The sequence below is a fragment of the Triturus cristatus genome, chromosome 7, assembly GCF_964204655.1.
Source record: "Triturus cristatus chromosome 7, aTriCri1.1, whole genome shotgun sequence".
NCBI lineage: Eukaryota > Metazoa > Chordata > Amphibia > Caudata > Salamandridae > Triturus > Triturus cristatus.
The window spans coordinates 767,207,347-767,235,108 of record NC_140590.1 but is presented as its reverse complement, the minus strand read 5'-3'; the positions used below and the strand labels follow the sequence as shown (position 1 = coordinate 767,235,108).

The window sequence follows — 27,762 nt, the reverse complement described above, 5'->3', positions numbered from 1 at the left end:
TAACCAGAGATCTTAGGACAATTCAAAAACATATGGGTGTCATCTGCTAACGGAAACTTGCATCTTGGACAAAAGTGATTATCAGATGAAACCCGGGACAATTTAGCCGGGGTCCAATAGACCCTATAAGCTGTAAACAAATGGTTTCTCTTCAGATTAGCGGGTTTAATGATTCTCTGAGACATGTGAAACGATTCTTTCCAAATTTCTTGTGTCTCCTCCGTATTCCCTATTAAACCATTGCCCCAAAGTTTCTCTACCTCTAATATTAAACTATCTCCAAAGCCAACCAGTGTTTGATACCAAAACGAGACTTCCCGTTTCCAGCCTCCCGCCTTACATATAGCATCAAAGATTGGGAAATCAACTGTCGGTCCCCAAGATTGTCTAGCCCACCACGCAGACAGTTGGTAGAACTTAAACCTAGTCAGGGATCTATTCGTTAGCTTTGCTAGAGACTCCCAATCCATAAGCCTAAACTCACAACACAGGTCACCCCATACTTTGACCCCTGCTAATTTAAGAGGCTGAGATAGTTGATCCAGGAGGCATTCGGGAGTGCCTGGGGAATCCCAGATTGGAGCATATAGATTGAAGTAAGGGATCCCAAAAGTTTTCCGAATAAATCCCCAATTTTTAAGTGCTGTTAGTAAAATCTTGAGGCGGACCTTTTTGAAAAAGTTTTGGTCTCCAAATTTAAGGAGAAAACATTCGAAACCATGCGGTTGATCATGTAATAGAGCCTGAAAGAGGCGCCCTTGTGAAGAAGAGTCCAATTTATTGGCTAAGATTCTAAAGTTCTTAAAGTGAAAGGCATGGCAGTAAATTAACAAGTCAGGTAGAGCCAATCCCCCTACTTTCAAACCCCTCCTCAGCATCTTCCACGCTATCCTGGGCGATTTAGTGGCCCATATAAATGAACTAATCTTTCCTTGAAGAGAGGCAATATCTTTATGGTTGAATAACAAAGGGATAGCATTAAAAAGAAACGTTATTTTAGGGAAGATAATCATTTTTATAAGATTCACTCTCCCGTAGATGTTAAGCGGGATATTTCCCCATCTCAACAATAGTTTACAAACTTCCTTTACCGCCTGCACCCAACTAGTTTTAGAAATATCAGCCAATTTCTGAGTTAAAAATATTCCTAAGTATCTGATTTTTTGTTTAGCCCCTTCTATCGGGATTAAGTTATTCCATCCCATTATATCCGTTTTTTCCTTGTTCACTTTATACCCCGAGACTCTTCCAAACTCTTCCGCTAGTTCAAAAAGCCGTGGAATTGCCTCGACATGGTTAGAAGTATACAATAAAAGATCATCTGCATACAATGCGGTTTTCAACTCCAATTCGCCGTTTTTAAGAGGAATAATTGTATTATCTCTTCTAAGTGTAAAAACAAAAGGCTCTATATAAACATCAAACTATAATGGGGACAGGGGGCAGCCCTGCCTTGTACCCCTAGTTATATTAAACCAGTCCGATAGCCCGCCATTTACTAAGACTTTTGCACGAGGTCCAGAGTATAAGGATTTGACTGCCTCTATAAACAATATGGGGAAACCAAACTTCCTCAAAGAAGCCCAAAGGTACCCCCAATTTACCCGATCGAAGGCCTTGGCTGCATCTATTGCTACAATGGCAAGCGACAGCCCTTTCGCTTCAGCATAATCAATAGCTCCTGAAACCTGAAACGTAAGTTCATTAAGCTGCCTCCCTGGTATAAAGCCTCTCTGGTCAGAGTGTACAATTGTTTTAATGGATCTCGCCAATCTAGTGGCCAGTATCCCTGAAAAATTTTTTAGATCCGAATTTAATAAGGAAATTGGTCTATACGACTCCATTTTCTGTGGGTCTTTGTTTGGTTTAACTAACAAGGTTATGGTAGCCTCCGACCAAGATGGAGGGATAGGCTCTCCTTTTAAAAGGACACTATTAAAAAGTATCTTAAGCACAGGGACCACTATTTCAAGGTTATCAGCATAAATTTCTATCGGGAGCCCGTCTGGGCCAGCGGCTTTCCCTCTACTCATTTTCTTTACTTGTTCCAGTATTTCACCCTCTTTGATCTCGCTGGCTAAATAGGTTTTCTCTGACTCTGTCAGTTGAGGCAAATTAACCGAATTGAGCCATTCATCCACCTCATCCAATCCAGCTCTAGTATCCTCTTGATATAGAGTAGACATAAACCCCATAGCCTCATCTCTAATCAATTCGTCCTCTGAAGTTAATAAGCCAGAATCCCTTTGTATTACAGCCTTTATGTTATTCCTCACCCTATCTGCCCTGGATTTCCAGGCTAGAAGGGCTCCACACTTTTCTCCATACTCAAAATTTTTCAGCCTACTAGCCTCCCATTTTTCTTTGTTGATCTTATCACACCACGCGCTAAACGCAGCTTGTAGTTCCAGCAGTTCTCTCTCAAGTTTGGGGATCCTCTCCCTATCTATCAGAACAGCCCTTTGTAAATCCAAATCTTTGTTTTTTATAGCCTTGATATCCTCTATTTCTTCTCTCTTACGCATCTTTCTCCTGTATGACATTTGAGAGCTTAGCAAGCCTCTTAAATAAGCTTTGAAGGACTCCCAAACCATTTGTACTGTGGTGGAAGCAAGATTAAAATAAAAAAACTCAGTTATTCCCGTATTTACTAGGATCTTTACTTCATCATCCGCGAGAAGTGATCTATCGAGTGTCCATCTAGTCACTGTGTTTGTAAGACTTAAACTAAGAACAAGTTCGACCACTGAATGGTCAGAAAGGCCTACCGAAGTATAGGCAATCAAGACAGTATTAGAAAGCAAAGATTGATCCACCAAAAAGAAATCTATTCTAGAAAACTGCTTGTATTTTTTACTGTAAAAAGAGTACTCTCTTTGAACTGGATTTTTCGCTCTCCAAATATCCAAAAGCGCATAATCCTTCATAATATACTTCAATGATATCCAAGTTTTAGTTGGAACACAATATTTAGCCCTTGAGGTCCGATCAACCTGCCCATCAAAAACTAAATTAAAGTCTCCCCCTAAAATAACCGGGGCAGGGTACTGTAAAAGGCATGCATTCAATTTTATAATGGGACCCGAATCATCCTCATTCGGGCCGTAGTATACTGCACATGTGAAGGCTAAACCAGCTATAGAGAGAGCCGCCACTAGCCATCTTCCTGAATTGTCTGTTTCCCATTTCTGGACCTTGATCCCTCTATACGATCTAATGATTAAGGCGACACCTCTGGTACAACCTGTCTGATGTGAACATAATATATCCTGAACCCACCCTAATGTGCGAAAAGCTTGTTCACATAATTTTACCTCTAGGTGAATTTCCTGTAGCAAAATAAGATGGGCTTCCGTACCCCTTAAATACTCACGGACCCTCCCCTGTTTCCTACTGCATCCTAAACCATTGACGTTCCAGGAGAGAAATTTTATATTAACTGACCCACTCATACAATCCTGATCTTACCCGACCTCTAGAGCAATTAAAATGGAAAAGCAATCTTGCGCAATATGAGAACAATTTTAAACATTTCCTAACACCCCTACCCACACCCTCCCATGAGGAACCCACCCTTCATACCTGGCGTTGGAATTCGCCTATTCAGGAGCCCAGACCCAGTGGCAACAGCATGCAAACAACATGCCAAAAAAAACAGATTAAGAGTTAATCACCCACAGTACATATTACTTCATATGCCAATTATACTTACTACAGAAACTTTTAATTATATCTGTCTATCTCCTACTCCCATATTCCATATTTTTGTTTATTTTATTTTATCTTATATCTATGTCTGTCTATGTATCTATGTATCTTTCCCCTCTTCCTTTTTTTTTTTTTCCTTCCCTTCCCTTCCTCTTTTTTTTTCCCTCTTTCCCTCATTCCTCTCTCCTTCAGAAGCCCCTTTTTTATTTTTTTTTATTTCACTCTACTCTCTTATTTCAATTCCCCTTGCCTCCTTCTTCCTTTATCTTAGATAGGAAGATGTCTACATCCTCTGGCTGTCTAAAATTATACATTTTGTTCCTCCACATCACCTTTAGAATGGCAGGAAATTTCATCTGGACTTGTACACCTAAGGATCTTAGTTCTGGCATTCTAGAGCCTAACTCCCTCTGCGCAGTTTTCCCCCCAATATCGGATCTAATTTGATATGGATGTGCAATGTGGAGGAGACTGGTGCTAGATAGGCATCTGCCTAAAATTAATTCTTTCACACTGTAAGTTTGAAAATTCACCAGAATCTTTCTCGGAGCTTTCCTGTCTGAATGTAGTCTAAACGGGTCCCTGTGCACCCTTTGAATTTCACTCTCCAAAACAATATCAGGACGGTCTTTCAGGACCCCCTCCCTCAAAAGTTTACAAACAAAATCCTTAATGTCCCCGCGCTCTTCACCTTCCGGAATCTTCAAAATTCTGAGATTATTCCTGCGCGCTTGCATCTCTAGCCGTTCCATGTCCATCATGAGAGACCGGTTCTTCATTTTTAAAGTGTTAATCACCTTTGTATTTTCTTGAACCGACTCTGACAATGCAGAAGTTTTAAGCTCCAACGAGCCAGTACGAGCACAAATGTCATCCAACCTGGACTCAAGAGTGTCAAATCTGTCATGTATGCTCTTTTGATTACTCTCAGAGATCTCAAATTTAGCCATAAGGTCACCCTTCAGGGATTTTAACAGAGAACCTAACACACTCTCCCCTCCATCGGAATTACCCATCGAACCATCTACAGGCGGAATAGGTGAGGCCCCTAATGAGGGATGTGGGGGTTGGGATTGGGATAGAGGTAAGCTACCTGCCAAAGGCAGGCCCCCACCTCCACCTTCGCCGTCCCCCTCCGGAACTAACATATTCTCTAAAGGCGCATATCGGTTTATCAACTCTAAGGGGGAACTACCCATACTACTACTTCCCTGTATTGGTGCAGCCCCCTCATCTCCAGCCTTCGCCTGTTGCATAATTTTGAAGAAGGTCTTAAGTGATGGTGTATTCTTCTGAGGTTGTGGACCCCTATGGGCTTTCGTTTTCTTAATGTCACCTTGCTTTCTCTTCTTCTTAAGTGGAGTAAGCGGAGTTGGACCCTCCTTAATGCCGGAATCTAGCACCCCGTTTGACATAAGCTCCCGCTGAGACCTCAGTTGATATCTATTTCTACCTCTTACTGGCGATCTTAATGAAGGTCTATGTACAAGATGGGAGTCACTAGAATCTTTCCTCCTCAAATACACCTCAACTCCTCCTAACTTCTCTACTCCCTCAACCTCGCTCGCCACACCACAGGGAGTATCTAAGTTAATTTCCGCAGAAATCAGATCCATGTACTCATACACACCACCTTTCCCTCTCTGGAAGCTCCTTACCCAGGTTATCCCTGTTTGGCAGGAAGGAAAGGAGATACGGCATACCGGACCACGGAATTGAACTGATAACAGAGCAGCTCGTGCCCTACACCAAAGCGTCCTCCTGCTTCCTCCGGTCTGCTGTAGAGCTGAAATCTTCTTCACCCTCTGTACTGCTTCATGCAGCCTCTCGTCTCTCCCCGCCAACACCACTGCCTCCGCTGCCTCAGCGTCGACGAGGAACATCCGGGTCCGTGTCAGTTTCGTGTCTTTGCTGGGTCCTAGTGCCCCCGAGCGCGATGGATCAGATCTTCACTCCAGTGCCTCGACCAACGGAAAAAAAAGAATGAAAGCAGGTTATCCGATAGTTGGTAATGTAGGAGATAACCGATATCTGCTCACCTAAAATGTGGGAGAAACTCCTCATCGTATAGTGTTCATTGCTTGCTGTGCCTATCTGCCGGCCTCGAGACTCCTACGACGGGCGTCAGCCTGCCGCCGCCATGTTCCTCGCCACCCGCCGCCAGTCATTGATGACCAGCCAGGGCCTAGGGGATTCCTTGGCCTCTATGCGTCCTCTGGTACTCTTGTCTGCCGATTGTAAGTCACTCACTGTTGGGCCTTGGCGTCATCTTCTGTACTTCATACATTCTCTTGCTTATTGCTTCCTTCTACTCCTTGAGAGCTTTTCAGACTGTTTTCACGCTTGATGGCAGCTTCTGTCTGTCATCCATGGTTATGCATGGTTTACCCGTGTTTGATATATATATATATATATATATTCCTTGAGTACTCTTCTTTCTACCTCTTCCCCTCTCTTCGAGGCGGCGACGTAGGGTCCGAAGTCTCCAGGTTTCAGTGAGTTATTCAGTTATGCATACGGCATCGCTGACAAAGCACTCTTTTGTGTTCCACTTACTGGAGTTGTTTCCAGTTCCTGGCCAATCTATTTTCTGGACAGAGGTTATTTTTCTTCCATTCGGAGGGTGTGGTCTGCAACTATGCAGCTCCACGCCTTGGTCCTTTGGTGACTCTGCTGCTCCATACTTCGGAGGTGCCTCCTTCTTTCAGTTCACCCTAGTTTGCTATCTATTTGATATCAGCTGGGCATACAGGACAACTCTTCTACTGTCAGTCGTCCTGGGTCTACACCCTGCATATCTGTATTTCATGTGCTGGCTCTCACTTTGGCCTTCCACCTGCCTGGTCGAGCGGCCTTGTACTTATTTTAGGTGCGCCACCTTCTGGTCTCTGTGGCTGTGTGCTCTGTGCATGTTTCTATGGTGGCCTGCTTCTGCGTGCTTCACATTTTCACTGTTCACCCCTGTTTTTCCCCTTTTTGGGGCTGGGTGTGCAATTGGCGGGGTTCTTGTCCCCGCCTGCTATTCTAGAAACATTGCTGGTTTCTATCTCTTAGCCTTTGGTCCTTGGCCGTAGCCTGGCGGGCTCTGTTTGCCTCTCTTCATGTGTCTTCTCGACATTGGTCGGTGTTCACATAGTACGCCATTACACTGAGAGAATCCTACTTCCTCTCTCTTTCCTTGGTTCTGGTATATGGCTGGTGCCGTATCTATCTTTCATGCTTATACTGGTATGGTGTATCACCAATCTGGCACTTTTGGGATGTTTTGCATTCCGTTACCTCTTGCTCTTCTGAGCTATTTGGGTTGCTGTCTGGCTGTTCCGCCATGGCCTTCCCAATTGTCCGTGACTCTGTTGCCAGCTCAAATGCTTGGAGCTTCTGTTCTGTCGCAGAGCCACCTCCCCTTAGGGCTATGGCTGTGGTATCTATTCTAAGTTAAGGAATCTGCGGCTAGATGTCTCTATCAGATGTACGAGTTACTTGCCTTCGGTAACGATTTATCTGGTAGAGACGATGTCTAGCCGCAGATTCCTTAACGCCCACCCAGCCTCCCTGTTCTGCGAGGGCCTTGCCAAGTGGGGTTCTACGCTGGTCCCCCTGTTACAGTTGGCATTTTTTTTCCCCCATGGGTGCTCACATTGTTGCGTCCCTTTGAAATTTGCCATTATACCACTGACTCCCCCTCAGGGTTTTCTGTCACAATAATACCGTTGCCTTCCTGTCAAAGGTTTCTTATCTGTAAAGTGAGGTCCTTTTAGGTTGTCCTTCACCAGGAGATTCCTCTTCATTTTCTTCTTCTCCTGCTGTTTTTCCGCCTTCTCCGTTGGCTCAGGGTTCTGGGTTCCTTTACGGTCGTCCTCTTTGGGGCTCTGTTCCCCTCTGTTTCAGACCTCCGTTACTACAGGGGCAGTGCCAGACTCCTCATTCCTGTGGTGGTCTTTTTTCTCTGTGCTCCATTCTTGCTGGACGGCAAGGTTCTGCATGGTACTGACAGTCTATTTTTGTCAGTCTGTTTCTGTCTGTTGAAATGTTCTTCCCTTCATACACTAGGTAAGGGTCTTTGCTTAGCCTGCGAGGTTCTGTCTCACAGCTTTTTCACCTGTGTGTAGGTAGTGTCTACTTCTGTCACTGACGGTGGTGCCTTGCTCCATCCTCTTTGTTCATTAACAAATTTTCATCTATCGCACACTGTTCTCATACTTTCACAGTTTTTTTATTGGCGGCTCCGCGTTGTATCGCGGAAAAGTTTCTCCGAAGAAAACTGTCAGCACGCCGGGAGGGACTTGTATGACCTTGCTGACATCACGTACGTGGACGACGTCAGGGCAGGGTCGTGTGACGCCGTCCCCCGGCGCACAGAGGTGCTGCTGCAAAGTTTTTTCCGGATCCAGTCTGACGCCTGGGGATATTCTAAGTTAAGGAATCTGCAGCTAGACAACGTCTCTACCAGATGCATCGTTACCGAAGGTAAGTAACTCGTACTTCTCAATGATACCTCAAGAACTGGACACAATATGCCAAATGTTGCAACAAGAAACACACAGCATAATAGGCAGGAGGTAGACCTGTATGTAGTAATACTTCAGGTTGTACACAGAGTACCAGATACAATATTACAGATGGACCTTCAGGTCTTTGACACAATAGTTCACAGGACTCCTCCAGAAGTGAACGCAACACCACTCCTGCTATTGCACAACATTTCAAAGTGTTCCATCGTCTGAAATGGTTTTTATGTTTATCCCTTTTTTGCTTCCTTAGCTAGACTTGTTCTAAAGAAATACAAAACCATTAAAAAAAATGTATGCATGTAACAGAGGTGCCGTCCTTAACTGGACACGGTACTCTAGATCAGGCCTCTAGAACTGGACATGCCAATGCAGATGAGTCCTCCTTAACTCAGCAGAACTTAACCGATGGCCTCCAGAAAACACAGCATAGCAGAGATCCAAGACCTTGCCACAGTATGCCAGCGGTGGCCTCCAAAACTGGAACCTCCGTAAGTGGACACAACACACCTGATGAGTCTTCTAGTAGTGGACACAGCACTCCATATACGCCGGCACAGCCCTGAGGACAGTGCTCCAGAGGAAGCCTCCAGAGCTGGAGACAAAGTTTCATATTTCTAAAACCGGACACAATGCACAAGATGAGGCCTCCATGCAAGAGGTTCCTCTCAATGCTTGACACAGCGTGACCGAGCTGGCCTTCAGAACTGAACACAATTCTCCGGGCAAGGCCTCCAGAGGTGGATACAATGCTCGACATGATACCTGCAGAATTGCATACAGTATTTCCAAGTCAAAAATACTTTTATTTCGACCACCAGTGCCTTAAAAGTACATACGCAATACTCAAAAAATATCAATAAAAAACAACGTTAAAATACAATAATTTTATCATAAAATGTCTTAATGTTAAAATAGATAAAACCGTATTAAAACTTTTGAGTTTGGGCACAGTAAAAAGTGTCAGGTGCATTATACAAGAGAGAAAAGCTTCCTGCGCAATGTCCACATGGCTTCTAAAAACTTGGCAACAGGAATAGCTACGGATAAACTGTAGTCTGCCCCCAAAATGCGAAGTGCCGCTGACTGGCTACGCTGGCATAAACTCCTGAAAGTAAGGGCTATCCAGTACTTGCTTGGGCAAGCGTAAGATGGACAAACAAACAAAAACATGTCACACACACTCTGGATGTACATAGTGGACAAGAAAAACTAGCCCCTTCGGACCAGTGCAGCGGAAAGACTCTTAGGGGCAGAGTGCCTGCTCTAAAGTGAAAATACAGCTTTCTATCGCCGGGAGTGGTCCCTTTGTCCCAATATGGCTCGTAACATCAGTGTTCCTTAAAACCCTGAAATTCACGTGATGATCTGGGAAGGTCGGATCGTCTTAAAGCTTTGGCCTCGATTGCTGACCAATAGTTTTTTCAAGGCCGGTTTAGATGGAAAGGAAGTGGTGCCTGCATTCATCCAAATCTCAGAGGCCCCAATAAGGTGCAATAACTCTTTGACTTGCAGAAACTAAGGGATTTTGACAGAGTGGCTAGCAGAAATACCATCCTGGAGGGCAGAGTACAGTACGCAAGTTCTGGGGTAGCCCATAAGCGCCTCCAGTATAACAGCGGGCGAAGTCTAGCTTTATCTGGTACGCCCAAGTTCGTGAAAAGTGGTACCAAGGGAATACTAGCAGGGAGAGATGCCAATTTTTGATAGAATTTATTTTTGGTAATCGTTAGTGCATCTGTTTGCAATACCCCCTTAGCTCGGCCCCTTAAAGGACAGACCCTGGGCTCCTATAAGTGGAGAGCAGGCCTTGTAGGTTTGTTGTAGGAGACTTTATACTCTTTGTGAACTGCCCCGTTAGATGCTTAAGTTTTCTGACAGGTTTTGTTAATTGAGTCTTCCAAGACACATTATCGCTAAAAAATAATGCCCAAGTACGTAAAGCTGTGAGCAATTTCTAATGGTTTCCCCTCTCAAGCCCTTTTTGAAGGATTTGTGGGGTGTTAAACGTCATCAACTTGGTTTTGGTCATGTTGATTTCCAGACCCTAACAATGCAGAACTCTTCAAAACACGTTAAGAGTTTCTGGAGACCGCTTGGGGTCTTTGAGAGCAAAAGAGTTCAATCTGCAAATTAGATTGGGATTTTGACTTTGGCCAGAGAGGCTGCATCTACATCAGCGTGAGTCAAAATGGAAACAACGTCGTTGAAATAAAGCGAAAATAATGTAGGGGCCAGCACGCAGCTCAGTCCAGTATTTCCTGTACAGTATTTCCTTGTGGACTCCCAACGCTAAATGCAATAATCCAGAGAAGTATTTACCATATATCAGTGCAATGTTCAGTGGCAATACAAGATCCCTTTTCTGTTGATTCTATCTTTTCTTGTGTACCCCAACATTCTTTTGTTGTTTTCCCCTCTCCCCTCACCCCCTCATGTCGTCATAATGATTACCTATTTTGGGGCCATCTGATATGAGAACTCCGAGATCCACAGGGAATGTTGCAGGGCTGCTGGCCTTGCTGTATCTATTTTGTGTGTCTGCCTGGTGGATCCGTGGACTAATGCACACAGTCCTGGAACCTGTGTTTGTTTTCATTGTCCCAGGCTGGAATCTTGCTGGTTCCACTCTTCTCATCCATCCCTCCTAGGGCAATAAAATGAGAACCTTTGAGTCGGGTGATGATAATAATAACACACGTGTTTTCGTTGTCCCAGGTTGGAATCTTGGCGGGTCCACTCCGCTTTTCATCCTTCCTAGAGCAATAGTAGAACGAGAATCCCTGACCCCATCGCTGTCAACGTGATAGCAAGGGCTGTGGCAGAAAGTGGATTTACCTTGTTTTCAGCTGTGGAGAGCTGGAGCTCCCGGGGTGGGCGCTGATTCATATTCCACAAGGGAGACGCTCATATCTCCCCTGCCATTCCTGATTTAGGAGGCGGAAGATGAAGCTGCGAAGCAGGGACAGGGGAATATGGAAATGTAGGAAGATTTCATTACACTGGCAGCCTCCGAAGGCAATGTTTAGCATCTCTGCTCTCCAGTGTAGGAGAGGCGGGGGCTTTTGGGAGGGTTGGGATAATGTGACACCTAAAAGCACTCATTGAACGGCTTTGACACACAGTGTATTTTTTGTTGTTGGAAGCTAGGTGAAACTAGCCTCTCATTAGCGTCCATAGAAAGTTAGAGAAAGTTTGGCCCTGCAGTATTCTATGAAGAGCTCCAGCAGAACCTGCATGAACCAGACAGATGCCCTCTCTCGCTGGTTCAGTGGTAGATGCCATGGGTCCTGGTGCAAACCAGGAAAATGGTCTCTGTTGACAGGTGTTGAGGTAGCAGAATACAGCATGGTCAAGGTGCAGTGGCCCCCGGTGCACTGCACCGATGGTGGCTACTCTCCTGTGGTCCAGAATTATTGTCCTGAGTTAGAGAAGGGGTAGATGGAGTGTGGCTTGCCCCTCTCCCCTTAGCTGTTTACATGTGATGTGCTCTCCTTACCTTTTTCCTGCCCTCCTTTTTCTTCCCTTTGCCTCTTTCCTTCCATCTCCTACCCATGCCCTCTTTATTCCCCTTCGATCTGCTCTCGCTCCATTACTTCACCCCTTTCTTACTTCTGTAGCACCCTGCCTCTTTCTCTCCCTTCCTTTGAGGTATGTTGGTGGTATGATCTTGAGAGTGTTGGTGTTATACCGTCCTTCCTATTCTTTTTAGCCACTTCGCCTTCAGTCTCCTGCCCAGTCTTTCTTTTTCCGTCCCTGCTTCCCTCCTTCACTCCACCCTTGCTGGCTCCTCTTTTGCTCCCTCTCCTCTTTCACCCCGTTCCTTGAGATGTGTTGTTGGTAAGATCTTAAGAGATCAAGCCTGGTGTGTGGCTTGAGGAGTGTTGTAGTGCAGGGTCGTCTTAAGGATTTTGAGGGCCCGGGGCCAAATGTATTATGGGGGCTCTGGGCCAAATGTATTTTGGGGGCCCGTGTTCGGAACAGCTCTGAATTAATGATTCAATTTCAGCTTTTTCGTGCTCTCTTTGGCGAGGTCACTGACAGTGCACAGGCGCACTAATTCAACTTATAAATGTATTTACATCCGATATTCAGGGATAATGAGGCGTTTTCAATAGTGTAACACCGCAGCATGTCACTAATGTAAAAGCAAATCATCTCTGTGACCCCTTTCCATTTCTCATATGTGCGGTCCTATTGTCATCTAAAAGAAACTTTTTTATCGAGGTTGTGTGAAGCAAACACATTTTTCTGCAAAATGTTTGTAACAGACTCTCGCACATCACCCACATTAAAATACATTAAAGGAAAACGGTATTTAAAACAATCTGTTTAAGAATTATTCAAGGTCAACAGGGCAAGACTCTCAGGAGAACCGAGCTTGCTCTATGGGGGGGGATGGGGTGGGGGTTTGGAAGGCTGGGGCCTTGGGGCGGAGCCCACTTTGCCCATGCCTTAAAGCGTCTCTGTTGTAGTGTGTGAGTGGCATGTTCTGAGAAAGGAGGTAGTTTGTTGGTATCAAGGTGTGCAGAAGACTGAGGTCTTTTGGTAGTCTTCAGCGGTTTGAGGTGCGTTGATGAGAGATGAAGTGTGTCGCAGACTTTGCCTGGGTAGTGCTGAGGTCTTTTGACCGTGCTTTAAGTGGGATGAAAACGTTGGCGGATTCAAAGAGGAGCATGGGAGAAAGCCGCTTAACTAGGGATCCTTGCCAAGGGGCGTGCCCAATGTAATTATGAGTGTTGCTTAAAACATATAAACTAAAATCCTGTGCTTCACACAGTGTGCCACCTAACCAGTATTTGGGTGCCTTTATGTGAGTTTTCTGATATTGCAAGCTGGACCTGTTGGTTTTGCCAGTGTTTCTTAGCAGTATCAGAAACCATGAGCAATATCAATGATTTTGTTGTGAATAATTAGAATTGAAATGTTTCAATCCTGAAATACATTGCTATGGTCTGTGAAAGAAGTAGTGGGCTTCAGAGCATCCCATTCCCTCCTGTTCTCCCCTTCATGCCACTTTCCTCTGCGGTCAGTCTCCCGCTCTCCACGGACAGTCCTCCAGCGCACTCGGAGGCCTTGTCCAAACCAGGTCTGATCTCGGTCAGCACTGCTAGAGGGGAAGGTATTGTTGCCCTGGGCGCTGTCTGTACCCGTAGGCACCATTGGCATGAAGTGTCCCAGGTGTGTATCCTCATGTGATGTCCTGTCTCTTGCAGGGTGTATGATGTGGGCGGCTTGCGCACAGAGCGGAGGAAGTGGATTCGCTGCTTTGAGGATGTAAACGCTGTCCTCTTTGTGGTAGCACTCGGCACGTATGACACAAAGGTCCTCAAGGAAGACCTGAAGCTGTATGAGGATGACGACAGGAGGCTGCATGCCGCTGCCCCTCTGGTAAGTTGGTACAAGGAAGAGCGGTAGCGTGCAAGCGTGCAGTGCCCACTGGTCAGGTCATGTGTTTCCACCTGCTGTGAGGTCATTGGTGGTAGTGGGCTGGGTCTAGCATGCTCAGGGGCTCCTCGGATACAGCTGAAACCAGGCTGAGTGTGAGTACCTCAGGAGAGATCTTTACAAGTCCCCCTGGAACTCCGGTGCTGAAAGGGAGACTTAACCCAAGAGTTGGACACAAGAAGGTGTTTCCTGTGTGAATTGCTGGGAAACTGGGAAGTCTGCCAAAGACCCAACGGTGCTTGTGAATCTGCTACAAGATGAGGGAATGGGGAGGTGAATGGACTTCTGGACCGAAGTTGCTAAGGCCCCAATAAAGAACAAGTTGGAGGCACTACCAAGACCAGTGATAAAGAATTGCACAAACATACTACCTGAGTAGAGGTTTTTGGAGCATTAAATCTTTCTTCACTAGTCCCCAATATCACACATCTACAAACAACCCCACCCCCTTCCAATAGTCGTGAGCCCACTCCTGTCCACATTTAAGTGCCAAATCCTGAATGAGTCAGGTGGGGCAAGTAAAGTCTAGAAGAAGCCACACATCCGCTTTGAGGAATATTAAGAGACTATTTTGGCCATTACGTACTATATTCATACAAGTTGCAGTGGGAGCATTTGGTATTGTATCTCTGTCCCAAGTAATACAATAACATGCCTAAATTTGAGAATTCAGTATAAATATTTATATGCTTGGACTTGTGTAAGTAAGTGACTTCTAAAATGAAAAGGGAATCCACATCGCTCAAATGAACTCTTATTTTCCGATACTAATCCACCACTTTTTGGGTTCCGGAATAGAGCGCTACACTTGCAAAAAAGTGCTTCGACACCTCATCAGGGAGAGTAAGCTCTATATAAATAGGAGTAACAATTAGTTAAAGATTCCAGGAGTTCTCGCCCTGTCTTACGTTTTTATTAAATCTGGGGAACAAGAGAGAAAACGAAACTGTTAACCCTATTTCTAAGACCTCTAATCTGTGGAGAGGAAGTAATAGGATGGACTCTCAGACAGTCATGTCAAAACACTGACCAGTTGTCAGTTTAAGAATACTTCAGAGCATCCGTGAATTGATCATTAAAATCCACCGAAATGCATAAATTGTTTGACTTCCTAGCACGTTTTTAGATTTTTAGGTCTGGACTAGGGACAGCTTGAGCCTTTTCTCTAGCCTTATATTTTCCAAAGAATCGAAAAGAAAATGAATACACGCTCTCTTTAACTTTCAGCTTTGTACTGGCTTTAAACATATCCAAGAGGCATATCCTGCGAGCTGCCAGTTATATTGGCAGGGTATGAGCGCAGCTGACAAGGATGTGCGCTGGGGAGGGTGTGTTTGCCCAGAAATGTGGGGGCACGACTGAGTATACTTAGACGTGAAGGGAAGGAAACGAAGATGGACTTAGTGCTGTGGGATGACTTGATTGGGGGTGAGGGATGATGCAGTTTGAAGAGTAGGACAAGGCGGAGCTCATGGGACAAAAACTTCATACATCCACACATGGGGGATCAGACACAACTGGGCTCTGCAGCAGGTAGGGTTGAGCTCACAGGAAGCAGGTGGTGTATGGGGGAAGGGGATTTAGCTGGGGTGTGAGATGGACGCATTAAACTCAGAGGAGGGTAGTATCCCCCTGAGTGGGGATGCAATGCCACAATCGATCTGAAGAGAGGAGGTGACTGGAATATGTTTGTTATAGGAATGTTTGTAGCGCCTACTCTGCATGCGTTTGGCCTTATCCTACTGTGGTATTTTTTAGACTTCCACATAGTTCCTCAGTCACTATCCTGGGCTGTCTGGGTCCTATTCTCGCTCAGTTCGTGGTTGTCATTTTCATTGAGCTGTTGGGTGGAATGTAACTGTGCACAGGGCAGGACTGTGGGACTCTTCCATTTCTTTAGATAGCTAGACATGCCCCCCCCCCCCCGGTGTAGTGTGTTTCTTGCCAGCTAGTGCATTATAACAAAAATATGGCATATCTTGTGAGTGCTGAATATGTGTGAGGAGTTCTGTCCAGTGTGATCTGTTAGAAGTTATTGTGCGCATGTCATGGTTGGATGTCCTGACGCGAGTTCACTGACAGGCATGTATATTGCATAGCTGTATATACGCATGATCACTGGAATTAAGCAGCAGGGGAGGACCAAATTATGCAGAAGGGTTGACTAAGTTATCCAGTATTGGGGTATCTTTTGTAGATTCACATGCCTGAATCATTCCCCGTCGCCGAGGCGGGAGTCCCCGGTAAATAAAAAAAGTAGTGCCAAAATGTTAGTAGTAGTAGGCCCAAAGAAAAGGCCTAAAGCCTATATCTTAGCCTATCTACCTCATTATGCAAAAAGAACCAAGAATTTGGTAACAACCAATCAGACACCAGCACCCTTCTAGAACCCTCTCAGCAGAGCCAGTTCTCGTCAGATTTTCACCGCACGTCGTGTGGAAGGGAGTCTCCCTGAGTGCCTCTCAGTTTTCAACTTGCTTCAGCATGTCTGACAAGATGGCCTTATTTAAGTCCTGCAGGACCTGCGCAAAGAAGAGAGTCCATGTTGATGATCAACATTTAGACTGCATCTACTGCCTCTACCCTAAACATGAGGCAAGAGATTGCAAGATTTGCCGCACCTTCCCTACAAAAACTCTTAGGGATAGGGAGGCGAGAGTGCTTTTGTGGCTTAAATCCTCTTCGGCTGAGGAGGATGACAGAGCCTCTACTTCTAGCAAGAGAGCTAGATCGCAGGACAGCTCTTCCAGTGAGGGGAAGAAGCGCCAGAAATCTCATCATTCTACTTCTGAAGCGCACTCTCCTCAGGATTCTGCGGTCAAGGCTAGGACACAAACTGTGAGTAAAAGCCTTTCAAAATCTCTGTGCCTTTCTCTTCATCTACGATTTCTGTCATCTCATCTGCTTCTTCATTGACGGAAACCATCACGACGACGGCCATTACCTCTCCTATTCTGTCAACGAGGATTACTATCCTCACAAAGAAGCCCGTCGACGATTCCGCCAGCGAAAAGCCTGTCGACGTCGAGCCCGTTGACGACGAAGACACCGTCGACGACGAAGACACCGTCGACGGCGAAGACACCGTCGACGGCGAAGACACCGTCGACGACGACGATCCCGTCGACGATGGACACTACAAGCCTATTAACATCAAAGGAAATGGCGCCCGCTCATTCCACTCCAATTTCCATCAGGACTTTTCAACTAAAGTCTTTTCAAAGGCAGGAATGCAGCGACATATCACCGCTTACTCCCTCACATCTCCTAGAAACATATGTGCAGGGTGAGGATGATGATTATGAGGATGACGAGGATGAAGGGCCCTTTGGGATTGCTCGCCATCCTTCTGAACTGCACATCAAATGTCAGGATGATGATGAGGAGGAAGACAATTATCAAGGGCATTACTATCAGGAAGACATAGTCATTCCGCATCATAGACCTTGCTACAAACAACCTCGTCGGAGCGAGATATCACATCTGCCGCCGACTTTAATTCAAGACCTGCAAGCCATGCTTGCAGATTATAAGCAGCGTTTTCCACCGCAGCCAGTCATTCCACAGGTTCCGCAGACTGCGCCGCAGCCGGACCCATTGCCTTTGCCGGAAGATCCAGCCCCAATGCCTCAACTGCCTGATCCTCCACAGGACCCGCGTCAAGGTCAAGATTCGACCTCGGAGGAAGAGGGCGAGCTGCCAGACCCAGCAGACCCTTGGGATTCTTATATAATCCCTATGCCTTCGCCACCCACCCCTCTACCATCTGATTCGCCCCCAGAAGATATAGGGGGGTTCCATAACCTTATGCAGCGCGCTGCGACCAGGTTCCACTTGCCGGTTACCATTGAGCAGTCTGATTGTTTTCTTCATGACTTTAAAGAGGAGTCAAGAAAGGTTACAAGAGCAATCCTTATCATTGACTATATTTGGAAGGAAGGAGTTAAAATCATGAAAAATCCAGCATCAGTGCCAGCGGTGCTTCCACAGATTGACAAAAAATACCGTGCTCCTGCCAACAGTCCTTCCTGTCTCATTGGCCAACCTCGTCCAGACTCGGTTATCTCTCAGGCAGCCCAACAAAAATCTAAGAATCTGGCAGCACCTGTCACTACACCACCGGATAGGGAAGGACGACGCCTGGATTTAATTGGGAAAAAAATTTCAACTAGGGCAGCCAACTCGCTAGCGATAATAGGGCGTTATGACCGCCAAATGTGGTCAGAAATGGCAAGCTTTATCGACCTCATCCCAGAGGACAACAGACAAGACGCTCGGAAGATTTTGTTGGAGGGTGAGCGTGCAGCGTCAGAGACTATCGTCTGCGCTCTGGATATTGAAAAAACGAATTTTCGCCAGTTGGCTGGGGCTGCGGTTCTCAGGTGCCAGGGCTGGCTTAAGGCTACCACGTTCAGACCAGAAGTCCAGACAAAAATATTGGACATGGCCTATGATGGCGAATCGTTGTTTGGAAAGCATATAGATGACGCACTCCAAGCAATAAAAACCGATACTGATACCGCAAGATCATTGGGCTCCTTGCAATACAAAAGAGGTACCTTCAGAGGAGCAAGAGGCCGTGGATTTTCATCCAGAGGGAGTTATCTTACCCAACAGAGTAGGTACCAGCCTCAGTATCGACAATCATATCAATCTTCCTACAGACAGACCAACACGTCTGGTTTCTCTCGTCAAGGCTGACGAAAAAGATCGCAGAATCAGGTAAGAGACACCACAAGGAAGCAATGATTTCTGCAGGGCGCCTTCCACTCCTTTTCCCCTCTCTGTGGGTGCGAAAATTTCAACTTTTGTGAGCAAGTGGCAAGAACTTACGTCGGACCAGTGGGTTCTGGACCTGGTTCACAACGGTCATACCTTAGAGTTTGTCACCAAGCCACCCAACACACCACCCAAGGGACCCCCTCCCCTTCGTCTTCACTTACTATTCAAAGAAGCTTTAACGATACTCCTCAAAAGCGCAATCGAGAAGGTTCCTGCACTTCAAAAGGGGACGGGTTTCTATTCCCGCTTTTTTCTCATCAAGAAGAAATCAGGGGAGTGGCGCCCAATCTTAGACCTTCGCAATCTGAACAGATTCCTCAAGAAGCAGGGATTTCGCATGGTCACTCTGGCAGAAATTCTAAGTTGCCTCAACGAGGGAGATTTTCTAGCTTCTTTAGATATGGAAGACGCTTACTTTCACATCCCAATTCATCCAAAGCATGACAAGTATCTTCGCTTCACAGTGGCTGGCGCCCATTACCAGTTCAAAGTGCTCCCGTTTGGGTTAAAATCTGCCCCAAGGATATTTACGAGGTGCCTAGCTCCAGTGGCAGCAGCGTTACGATCCCAAGGAATCCAAGTCTTCCCGTATTTAGACGACTGGTTGCTAAAAGGTCCTTCGGAAAGCTCAGTCAAGACGGCCGTGACAACATCTCTTCGTCTGTTCCACACTCTGGGGCTTAGGATCAACAGGAGCAAATCTCAATTACACCCAAGGCAGATCCTTCCTTTTCTGGGAGCTCTGCTAGATACCGTCCGCTGCAAGGCATTCTTATCTCACGAACGGCAGGTTCGTCTTCAAAAGTTAGCAATCCTGATTTCCAAAAGAAAGTCAGTTTCTGTCCGCATGTTTGCGTCGCTCCCAGGGATGTGCTCCTCTGCAATACACCTCGTCCCTCTGGCACGGCTCCGGATGCGACCCTTGCAGGAGGAGTTACACCTTCAGTGGCAGCAGGCGATGGGTTCTTTCGACGACATCCTCAGAGTCACTTCAGGCATAAAGAGCGCTCTACGTTGGTGGTCCCACATACCCAACTTATCAGAAGAGCTCACTTTCATATAGAAGATTCCAGACTTTGTCCTCTCTACGGATGCTTTCATGGAAGGATGGGGAGGTCATCTCCAAGACTTACAGATACAGGGGAAGTGGTCTCCAGAGTACAAGAACAAACACATCAACAGTCTGGAATTGCGAGCAATTTTCCTGTCTCTGCAAGCTTTCCTTCCAAGGATTGCAGGTTCTTCGGTTCTGGTTCGGACCGACAATACCACCAGCATGTTTTACGTGAACAAGCAAGGAGGGACAAGATCAGCAACTCTGTCCACGGAAGCTCAGGAGTTGTGGGAATGGGTCACACTCCACAACATAACCCTCAGAGCAGAACATGTCAGAGGTCTCTGCAATACGTTAGCGGACACGCTCAGCAGATCCCAATCAGATTGCCACGAATGGGAGCTAGAGCAAGCTCAAGTTCTGTTATAAACCTTTATTTCTATAGCGCATGGCTACTCCGAAGAGTGTCCCGGCGCTTTATCGAGGCAGCTCAGTAAAACAAAAAAAACATAAAACAGGCAGCAGAAAAAAAGACAGAAACACCCTAGAGGTTAAAAAGCCAAGTCTTAAGGCTCTTCCTAAACAGAAGGAGAGTAGAGGAGGACCGTAGGTCCAAAGGCAAGGAGTTCCACAACTGAGGGGCCCTCAAACTAAAAGAGCGACCCCCAGTGCGGGCCTTCCTCACTCGGGGAACCACAGCGAGAAACAAAGATTCCGACCGCAGAGATCTAGCTGGGCGGTAGAAAGACAGTCTCCGCTGTAGATACTTTGCTCCGGCGCCAAATAGCGCTTTATGTGCCAGGGTCAGTGCTTTAAACATAATCCGCTTCCGGATGGGCAACCAATGAAGCGATCGCACCAGACCCGAAGCTCTCGCTCGCCTATGGAGACCAAAAATAGCACGGGCCGCGGAGTTCTGCACAACCTGCAGCCGCTGAACCAGATATTCCGGAAGACCTACATAAAGGACGTTCGCATAGTCCAATCTGGAGCCTATTAAGGCTTGCACAGTGATCTTTCTATGCTCTTCTGTAAGTAGAGGCAGGAACTTCCGGAGCATCTTAAGAATGCCGAAGCAGGTACCCACCAGGCCAAGAAAATGTGAGCTCAGTGACAGATTATTGTCAACCTTCACTCCCAGATTTTTTGCCACAAGCGATGCCTGGGCGGGGGGACACATACCTAATGGCCACCAGGCCTGCCAGTCAGGGTCCAGAGAGCAGCCGAAAAACAGAGCTTGGGGAACACCACCGCTGGATTTGTTCGCCACAAAGGAGAACAAGAAATGCCGCTTCTATGCCAGCAGATACCCTCAACAGGGCTCAAGGGGGAATGCCCTGTCCATGCGATGGTCAGGGATTTGTGCTTACGCTTTTCCCCCGATACCTCTAATACCGAGGGTCATACGCAAGATGAAGTTGGAGGGCTGTCGTCTCATCTTGATTGCACCCAGATGGCCACGCCAATACTGGTTTCAGGAGCTCCTATTGCTATCACAGGACCAGCCGATCCGTCTTCTCCCGACGCCCACAATGCTGTCAAGGAACAGAGGTCAGGTTCTCCACCCGGACCCTCAGTCCCTACATTTACACGCATAGCTCCTGACTTCTTAGAGTTTAAGGACCTGGATATCCCTCAAGACTGTAGGGATATATTAACGAAATCACGAGCCCACAGCACGATAAAAACTTACTGTCTAAAATGGAAACGGTTTTGCTGTTGGTGTGAAGCAAACCAGGTGCACCCGGTGGATGCTCCTGCAGAACAGATCCTCCCTTATTTGTTACACCTGGCAAGATCTGGACTTTCTTTCCCTTCAGTCAAAGTCCACTTAGCTGCACTTTCCAGATTCAGAAGGGATGCTCATGGCCCTTCTCTTTCTTCATCCTCTGTAATTAAGCAGTTTATGAAAGGACTTTTCCGAGAGTTTCCCCCGGCCAGACTTCCGCCACCGGAATGGGAACTCAACACAGTCTTAATGCAATTAATGAAGCATCCATTCGAGCCCATCCACAAGGCTGACCTCAAATTCCTTACCTGGAAGGTTGCTTTACTTCTGGCTTTAACATCAGCTCGCCGAGTGAGTGAAATTCAGGCATTTACTGTAAAGGAACCTTTTCTACACTTCACTCAAGACTACGTGCACCTCCGAACTAATCCAACATTTATCCCTAAGGTGCCGTCACAGTTTCATCTTAATGAACCGGTGACGTTAAAAACTTTCTTTCCTAATCCATCTACTCCAGTGGAACGAGCCTTACATTCTCTTGATATCAAGAGATGTCTTAAATTCTATCTTCAAAAAACAAAGAACCTTAGAAAGTCCGATCAATTGTTCGTGGCTTATGGCCAAACTACCCTGGGAAAGGCGGTGACAAAATCCACCATTGCCAGATGGATAGCATCTACAATCCTTTTCTGCCATGACAAAGGTCGCAGGCCCTTGTTACGGAAACCCAAGGTCCATTCCACGAGAACAGTAGCAGCGTCTACAGCATTGTTTGCTGGTGTGACTCTAGAAAATATCTGCCGTGCTGCGACATGGAAAAATGTCCACACTTTTACGAGACACTACTGCCTCCAATCTACGCATCGAGACGAGGCAGCAGTTGGACAAGCGGTACTGCGACATCTGTTTCTTTGAGAAATCTTCAGGTACCTTTTTCATATTTTAACATGTAATATGTGGATATCTTTGGTATGTCAATGCAATGTTTTACAATAATGATTTGCTTTCATTTTCAATGTTACTGCATTACATGCTGTTTTCTCTTTATAGATTGCATGTTTCGGGGTTTAAGATTCTTTCCTTACCTCTTGTTAACAAGCTGTGGATGCAACTTGGGAGTATCAGCACTAGTCTCCCACCATCCGCAAACGACTGTATACTTGGTATACTGCTCGCTATTCTTATTCAGGCATGTGAATCTATGAAAGATACCCCAATACTGGATAAGAAAACAAGTTACTTACCTGTAACTACAGTTATCCAGTATTGGTATCTTTCATAGATTCACATGCACCCACCCGCCTCCCCGTAGAGTCAGTTCTATATATCTTGGGACGTTTACTGCCCACTTGTGCTACGAAAATCTGAGGAGAACTGGCTCTGCTGAGAGGGTTCTAGAAGGGTGCTGGTGTCTGATTGGTTGTTACCAAATTCTTGGTTCTTTTTGCATAATGAGGTAGATAGGCTGCTAAGATATAGGCTTTAGGCCTTTTCTTTGGGCCTACTACTACTACTAACATTTTGGCACTACTTTTTTATTTACCGGGGACTCCCGCCTCGGCGAAGGGGAATGATTCAGGCAGGTGAATCTATGAAAGATACCAATACTGGATAACTGTAGTTACAGGTACGTAACTTGTTTTCTTATGCGGCATAAAAAGGCAAATTATACAACCTAATGCAACACATTTTGTGATAGTATTAATTCATAATTTTGTCATTTTTTCAAATATTTAACAATGTTTGGGCAAAGGTTTCACCTCATTAGCAGCAGCTTAACCTACAACTACAGCAATAAGCAACCGAAAGATGACCGGTCAACTTTTTTCATAGGACCTTCCACTGCACCGCAATACTAGTTGCTGTGATTTTGGTAACGTTGTATCCATTTTAGGTAGAAACACCTTGTTATTGTTAAAGTGTGCAGATTATGCAGCAGATGATGGATTATGTGGCAAATGCAGCAAATCCATAACTATGCGGAAAGTGCCACAGCTGCAGAATTGCCAGTGGCCTTGATATATGTCAGGTTGCCTATCAATTAGTTTTATTGGAAGGATGCACATTTGCTGCCTCTGTAGCGTTCATTTCTCCTTGGTGGCAGGTGCTTGCCCAGAGTCTTTGTTATTGGGGAGCGGAGTTCTGTGTGGCAGACTGGGATGGATTTAAGTGACGTCTTATTTTTGGGATGTGGTAGAACTCTGCTCCAAGGCATGAAATAGGGAGGAGGAAAGCGATCCAGATAAGGGGGAAAAGCTGAGCACCGGTTGGGCAGGAGTGAGGACTTAGATTCCGGGGGAGCAGGACTGAGCTTTTCATAGGGTAGAGTGCAGGTGGGACAGGATGGGTGGTGAGAGAAGGAATCCAGGGCCAAGCGTGAGTCCACGGTTAAGTATTCTGGGCAAATTAACATTTTTTATATCGCTCTTCTTCCAGAATCGGCTTCGGGAGAGCATGAAACTTTTTGCTTCAGTTTGCAACAGTAATTTCTTCAAAAACGCTTCTATGGTAAGTTCTCTCATTTGCCTTTTGAAGCATTCATGGTGGTAGCTGTGAGCTGGCTATCCGTGCGCTAGCTCTGGTGAATGGCGTGCAAACACTGCCTGCAGTAATACTGGGTTGGGTGAATGTGTTAAAGTGCTTGCAGTGGGATCTCTGACTGGTGGGTGGTGTTTGAGCATTGGCTGTAGTCAGGAATGATCGGTTGTGGGATCAATGGCTCTGGTACGCAGTGTTGTAACATTGACGGTGGGGGTGCTGGCTCTGGTGGAAGTGTTGGAACACTGGTGGCGGAAGCGCCATCACTGATGGATGTGGTTGGAGCACTAGCTATGAGAGTGCTGGTTGTGATGAATAGCATTGGAACATGGTGAGACGATAATCCTATGCATTACATGGAAAAGCTGTGTCGCCGTGCCCGTTCTGTCTTTCTGGCTTAATCAGCGTTGTATCCACTGAGCTAAATAGTTCAACATTTTGGACATTTTTCATGGTGTTTGGTTTTGTTTGACATCAATGCTGGACTCTAATATCAGGAGGGCACCTAAGGTGATCCTCCTTTCTGAGTGAGAGTGGCTAGTGCCCTCTCAACCCAGGCTGCACAGTGACTGGCAAGGATACCAGCATTATTATAGCTACAGGGCACAGTTTTACTTGTACCAACGTGGGGAGACCGCTGACTTGCTCTTCTACTAAATAGTCATCCACTCCCTTAATCGGCCTCCTTTATCCTCAGCTTATCTGGGAGATGTGTGAAGGATGTACATCTGTGTATTTGTGGGATGTGAGAAGTTGGCCGGTGTGCGTTTGTGAGGAAAGAGCTTTTCTGTATAGTTTGGTTGTGCGGCCTCACCATGTAATAAAGTCACAAGCATGTACCAGGTCCGGTTAGGTTTGTTTGTGAAACCTTAAATCTGTCCTGTGTACCTGCGGCACAGAACAGTCGGGCTTTATAAAAAGAACATGTGTGTAAAGTATTTAGAAGTACCAAAACAGTTTAATAAGAAGGAAACACAACACAAAAAAAGTCCTACACCAATTTATAAAAATGTTAGTATTTTTATCTTTAAATAGACACCTTAATGACAAAAATCCACTGGAAGGTTCAGGAGAGATGTATTTTTAAAGAAACCATAAGATTTCCTCTTAACGCAATAAATCATTGTAATCTACCATGACTCGCGGTTTAGGGTTAGGTTACAAAATGTAACTTGACAAAAGCTATAATAGCACTCTTGTGACGACCAACTCCAGCAGGGAGCCAGTCACAAAGACCAACAAAGTCTGACAGAACTGTTACCCTGCAATAAAAACAGCCTCCAGTCCAGTTCCAGGTTCTGTGGGTAAACCGACATAGGAATCAATGGAGTGATCCTGATCCAAGTGCTCTAGATAGGATGCTGAGGATGCTGAGCCCTTGTCAGGGATCTTCCTGTGGCCACCCCTCAGTCCACGAACATAGTGGATCGGCTTTGGCCTCAGGGGCGGTTTCGCATGAAGTCCTGGTGTAACCCAGCACAAAGCCAGGTACCACTGGTCTACTGGTCTCCGGTTACCCTAACTAGCGGTTCCCTTTAACCTGCAACAGTTTTTATGCTGGGGGCGATCAAACTGCATTCCTGCCACTCTCCCGGGTCAGCAGACTCGGGTGCAACTTTTGAGGATTAGGACTCGGTCTCCCAGGATGCACTTTGGTGCTCAGCGGCGATTAGGCATTCTTGGCTACCAACTCACCATTGTAAGCTTCTTCAGCTCTTTTGGCTGTAACAAGGAGTCTGTTAACTGACCCTTGGAGTCGCCTTTTCTATCTGGAACTCTGGGATGACTTTTCCTCAAACAGGGCAGCACTGTCTCAGACCTCTTTTTGGTAGCCCAAAGAGCTGCAGGTGCAGTCCAGTTTTCAGTGCAGCCTCTCTTTGCCAGGTCTGGGAAATCCTTGTTCGGTTCTCTCTACACTACAAACATGATCTGGGGTGTGGGTGCCATTTATATGCCCAGTTCTTGCCCTGAGGCAATGCAGAGTCTACTAGTCAATGAGCTACCAAGTCCCTTCCCGCCTAGTGAAGACTTCCTGTAAAGTGTGGCATCTAGCTAGCCCAGAATGCACCATTCTGCTCACTCCCAACATGGCAGAGCCATACTCTTGGTGTGTGGAGCTCCCTAGCCCATTCCAGGGCTGTGGCTACCGGAGAGCTACATGCCCACAGAATTATCAGTTTGGCAACAGCTTTCCTCTCTTTCCATGATGCCAGCCGGTCTGCAAAAACAAAAAAGCAGCCACTCCGATGTGTGACTACCATTTGCCTTTTAAAGGTGGCTTCCTCTTTGAAGCTCACCTTTTAGTATTGCACCCTGTTGCCATCCTATCGGGAGGAGGTCGCACATCTTCTGCTGGCAGGCCCTTTGTGTTCCTTCCTGAGAGTGGTTCAGACTTCTCCCCAGGAGGGCAGATGTTTGTCTCGAGGGCAGCAGCTTGTGTGCAACCGTAAACAGTCACTGGAGAACATTGGACAACAAAGTGGCAACTTTCTAACGTTGTCATTTGTGTGAAAATTACATTAAATTTGACCTTATAGAGTCCGTTTTAATGCAATGATTTGTTTAATACCTTGAAGTTTCATATTTAGTAGTCCCATTCAAATGTTAGTAGTGATGAGGTGTCCGCATGTAACTTTGTACTGGCCAATGTGGTTACTGGACTTTCCACAGTGGAAAATGCAGTATTTTTACTGCCAGGGCTTGAAAAGTTAATAGCCACATGCTCCTCTTTATAATATAATGCATCCTGCCTTCAGGGCTCATTAGGCCTGCCTTAGAAGTGACTTATAAATATTAAAAAGGAAGGTTTGGGCTTTGCCATTACGTTAAATGGCCTTGGCGATTAACGTAATGGCAAAGCCCGCTGAAAATCCGCTGCGAGTGCAGGCATTGTGTCTGATTGCACGTGCGCGGATAGTTGAACACGGCACCCGTTTGAACCTGATAAGTCATAACATACATCTAGATGGATACACAGGTTACAGACTGCGATGGACTGATGCTGTTGAGTGACGAGTATTGTAACAACTTGAGTAAGCAGGGCAGGTGAGGTACAGAAGAAGGTACACCGACCCGACTCAGGGGAGTGGTAGGGTAATTAATAGCCATCCTCTGTTAGTCAGTGTTCTCTAGAGGGAAGTGAGTGATGTAACGTAGGTTGCTGGGTTAGGGTACAAGTTGTTAAAGTTGTCGTTGGTTTATTCCATCTTATTTTCACTTGTTCAAAGGCTAACTTCCACGTGTTCACACTGGTGTTGACTCGTGTCTACACCGGTGTGCTTTTGGTGGTATTGTTGCTGGTGCTTCTGTCACTGCTCATGGTGTTGTGGATGGCGGTGTCTTCATTGACATTGTAGGTGTGGTGTCTGCACTGGAGTAGTGGATGGATGTTTGTGATGGGGCTATTTTGATGTTAGTTCTGGTGTAGTGATTGGGTTGTAAGCTCTGTTATATTGGATATGTGTGTGGATGATGGTGTAGGTGCTATTGCCTGTGTTGACTGTACTGTTATAGAGGATAATGACCCTGCGGTCAGTGCCAATGCTGCTTTAGTATTAAGTGATGTTAGTGCTGGTTTTCGTGCATATGGGTGATAATGTCCATGCTGGTTGGGGACGTTTCTATTTTCACAGCCAGCACCGGTGTAGAGCATGGTGCTGCTATTGTCAGTGTCTGTGTAGGGGATGTTGGTGTTAACTGATGTGTTGTTGACACTCCGGGAGCGGGCGCGTGCTCAGTGGTTGGTGACTTAGGCGTTGGTGGCAATATGTGCAGAGGCTGTCTTGACTTTGCATATGCTAATGGTCTCCTGTCCTTGTGTCAGGCTGCTCTCGTGTGAAACCCGCCCCTCCCAATTTCCTGCTTAATTGCACCTGTCACTTGTCATTAGATGGCGGAGGATGCTGTCTCCCAGGAGCGGTTCTGGTTCCGCTTGGCGCTCTCATTTGAATCCGCTGGTGTTTCTCTAATGCGCTCATTATCTTTTCTAACGAGAT

The 27,762-nt window shown here is 46.1% G+C and overlaps 1 protein-coding gene across 3 annotated transcripts in view; it reads left to right on the top strand.

Moving 5' to 3' along the window:
• LOC146810510 (guanine nucleotide-binding protein G(o) subunit alpha-like) overlaps window positions 1-27,762 on the top strand; it is a 433,476-nt gene that overhangs the window by 308,695 nt on the left and 97,019 nt on the right. For all 3 annotated transcript variants that reach the window (XM_085617541.1, XM_085617539.1, XM_085617540.1), the window contains 2 exons: window positions 13,433-13,607; window positions 23,666-23,737. In XM_085617541.1, the coding sequence (XP_085473667.1) occupies window positions 13,433-13,607; window positions 23,666-23,737 (247 nt within the window). The remainder of the gene's footprint in view (window positions 1-13,432; window positions 13,608-23,665; window positions 23,738-27,762) is intronic.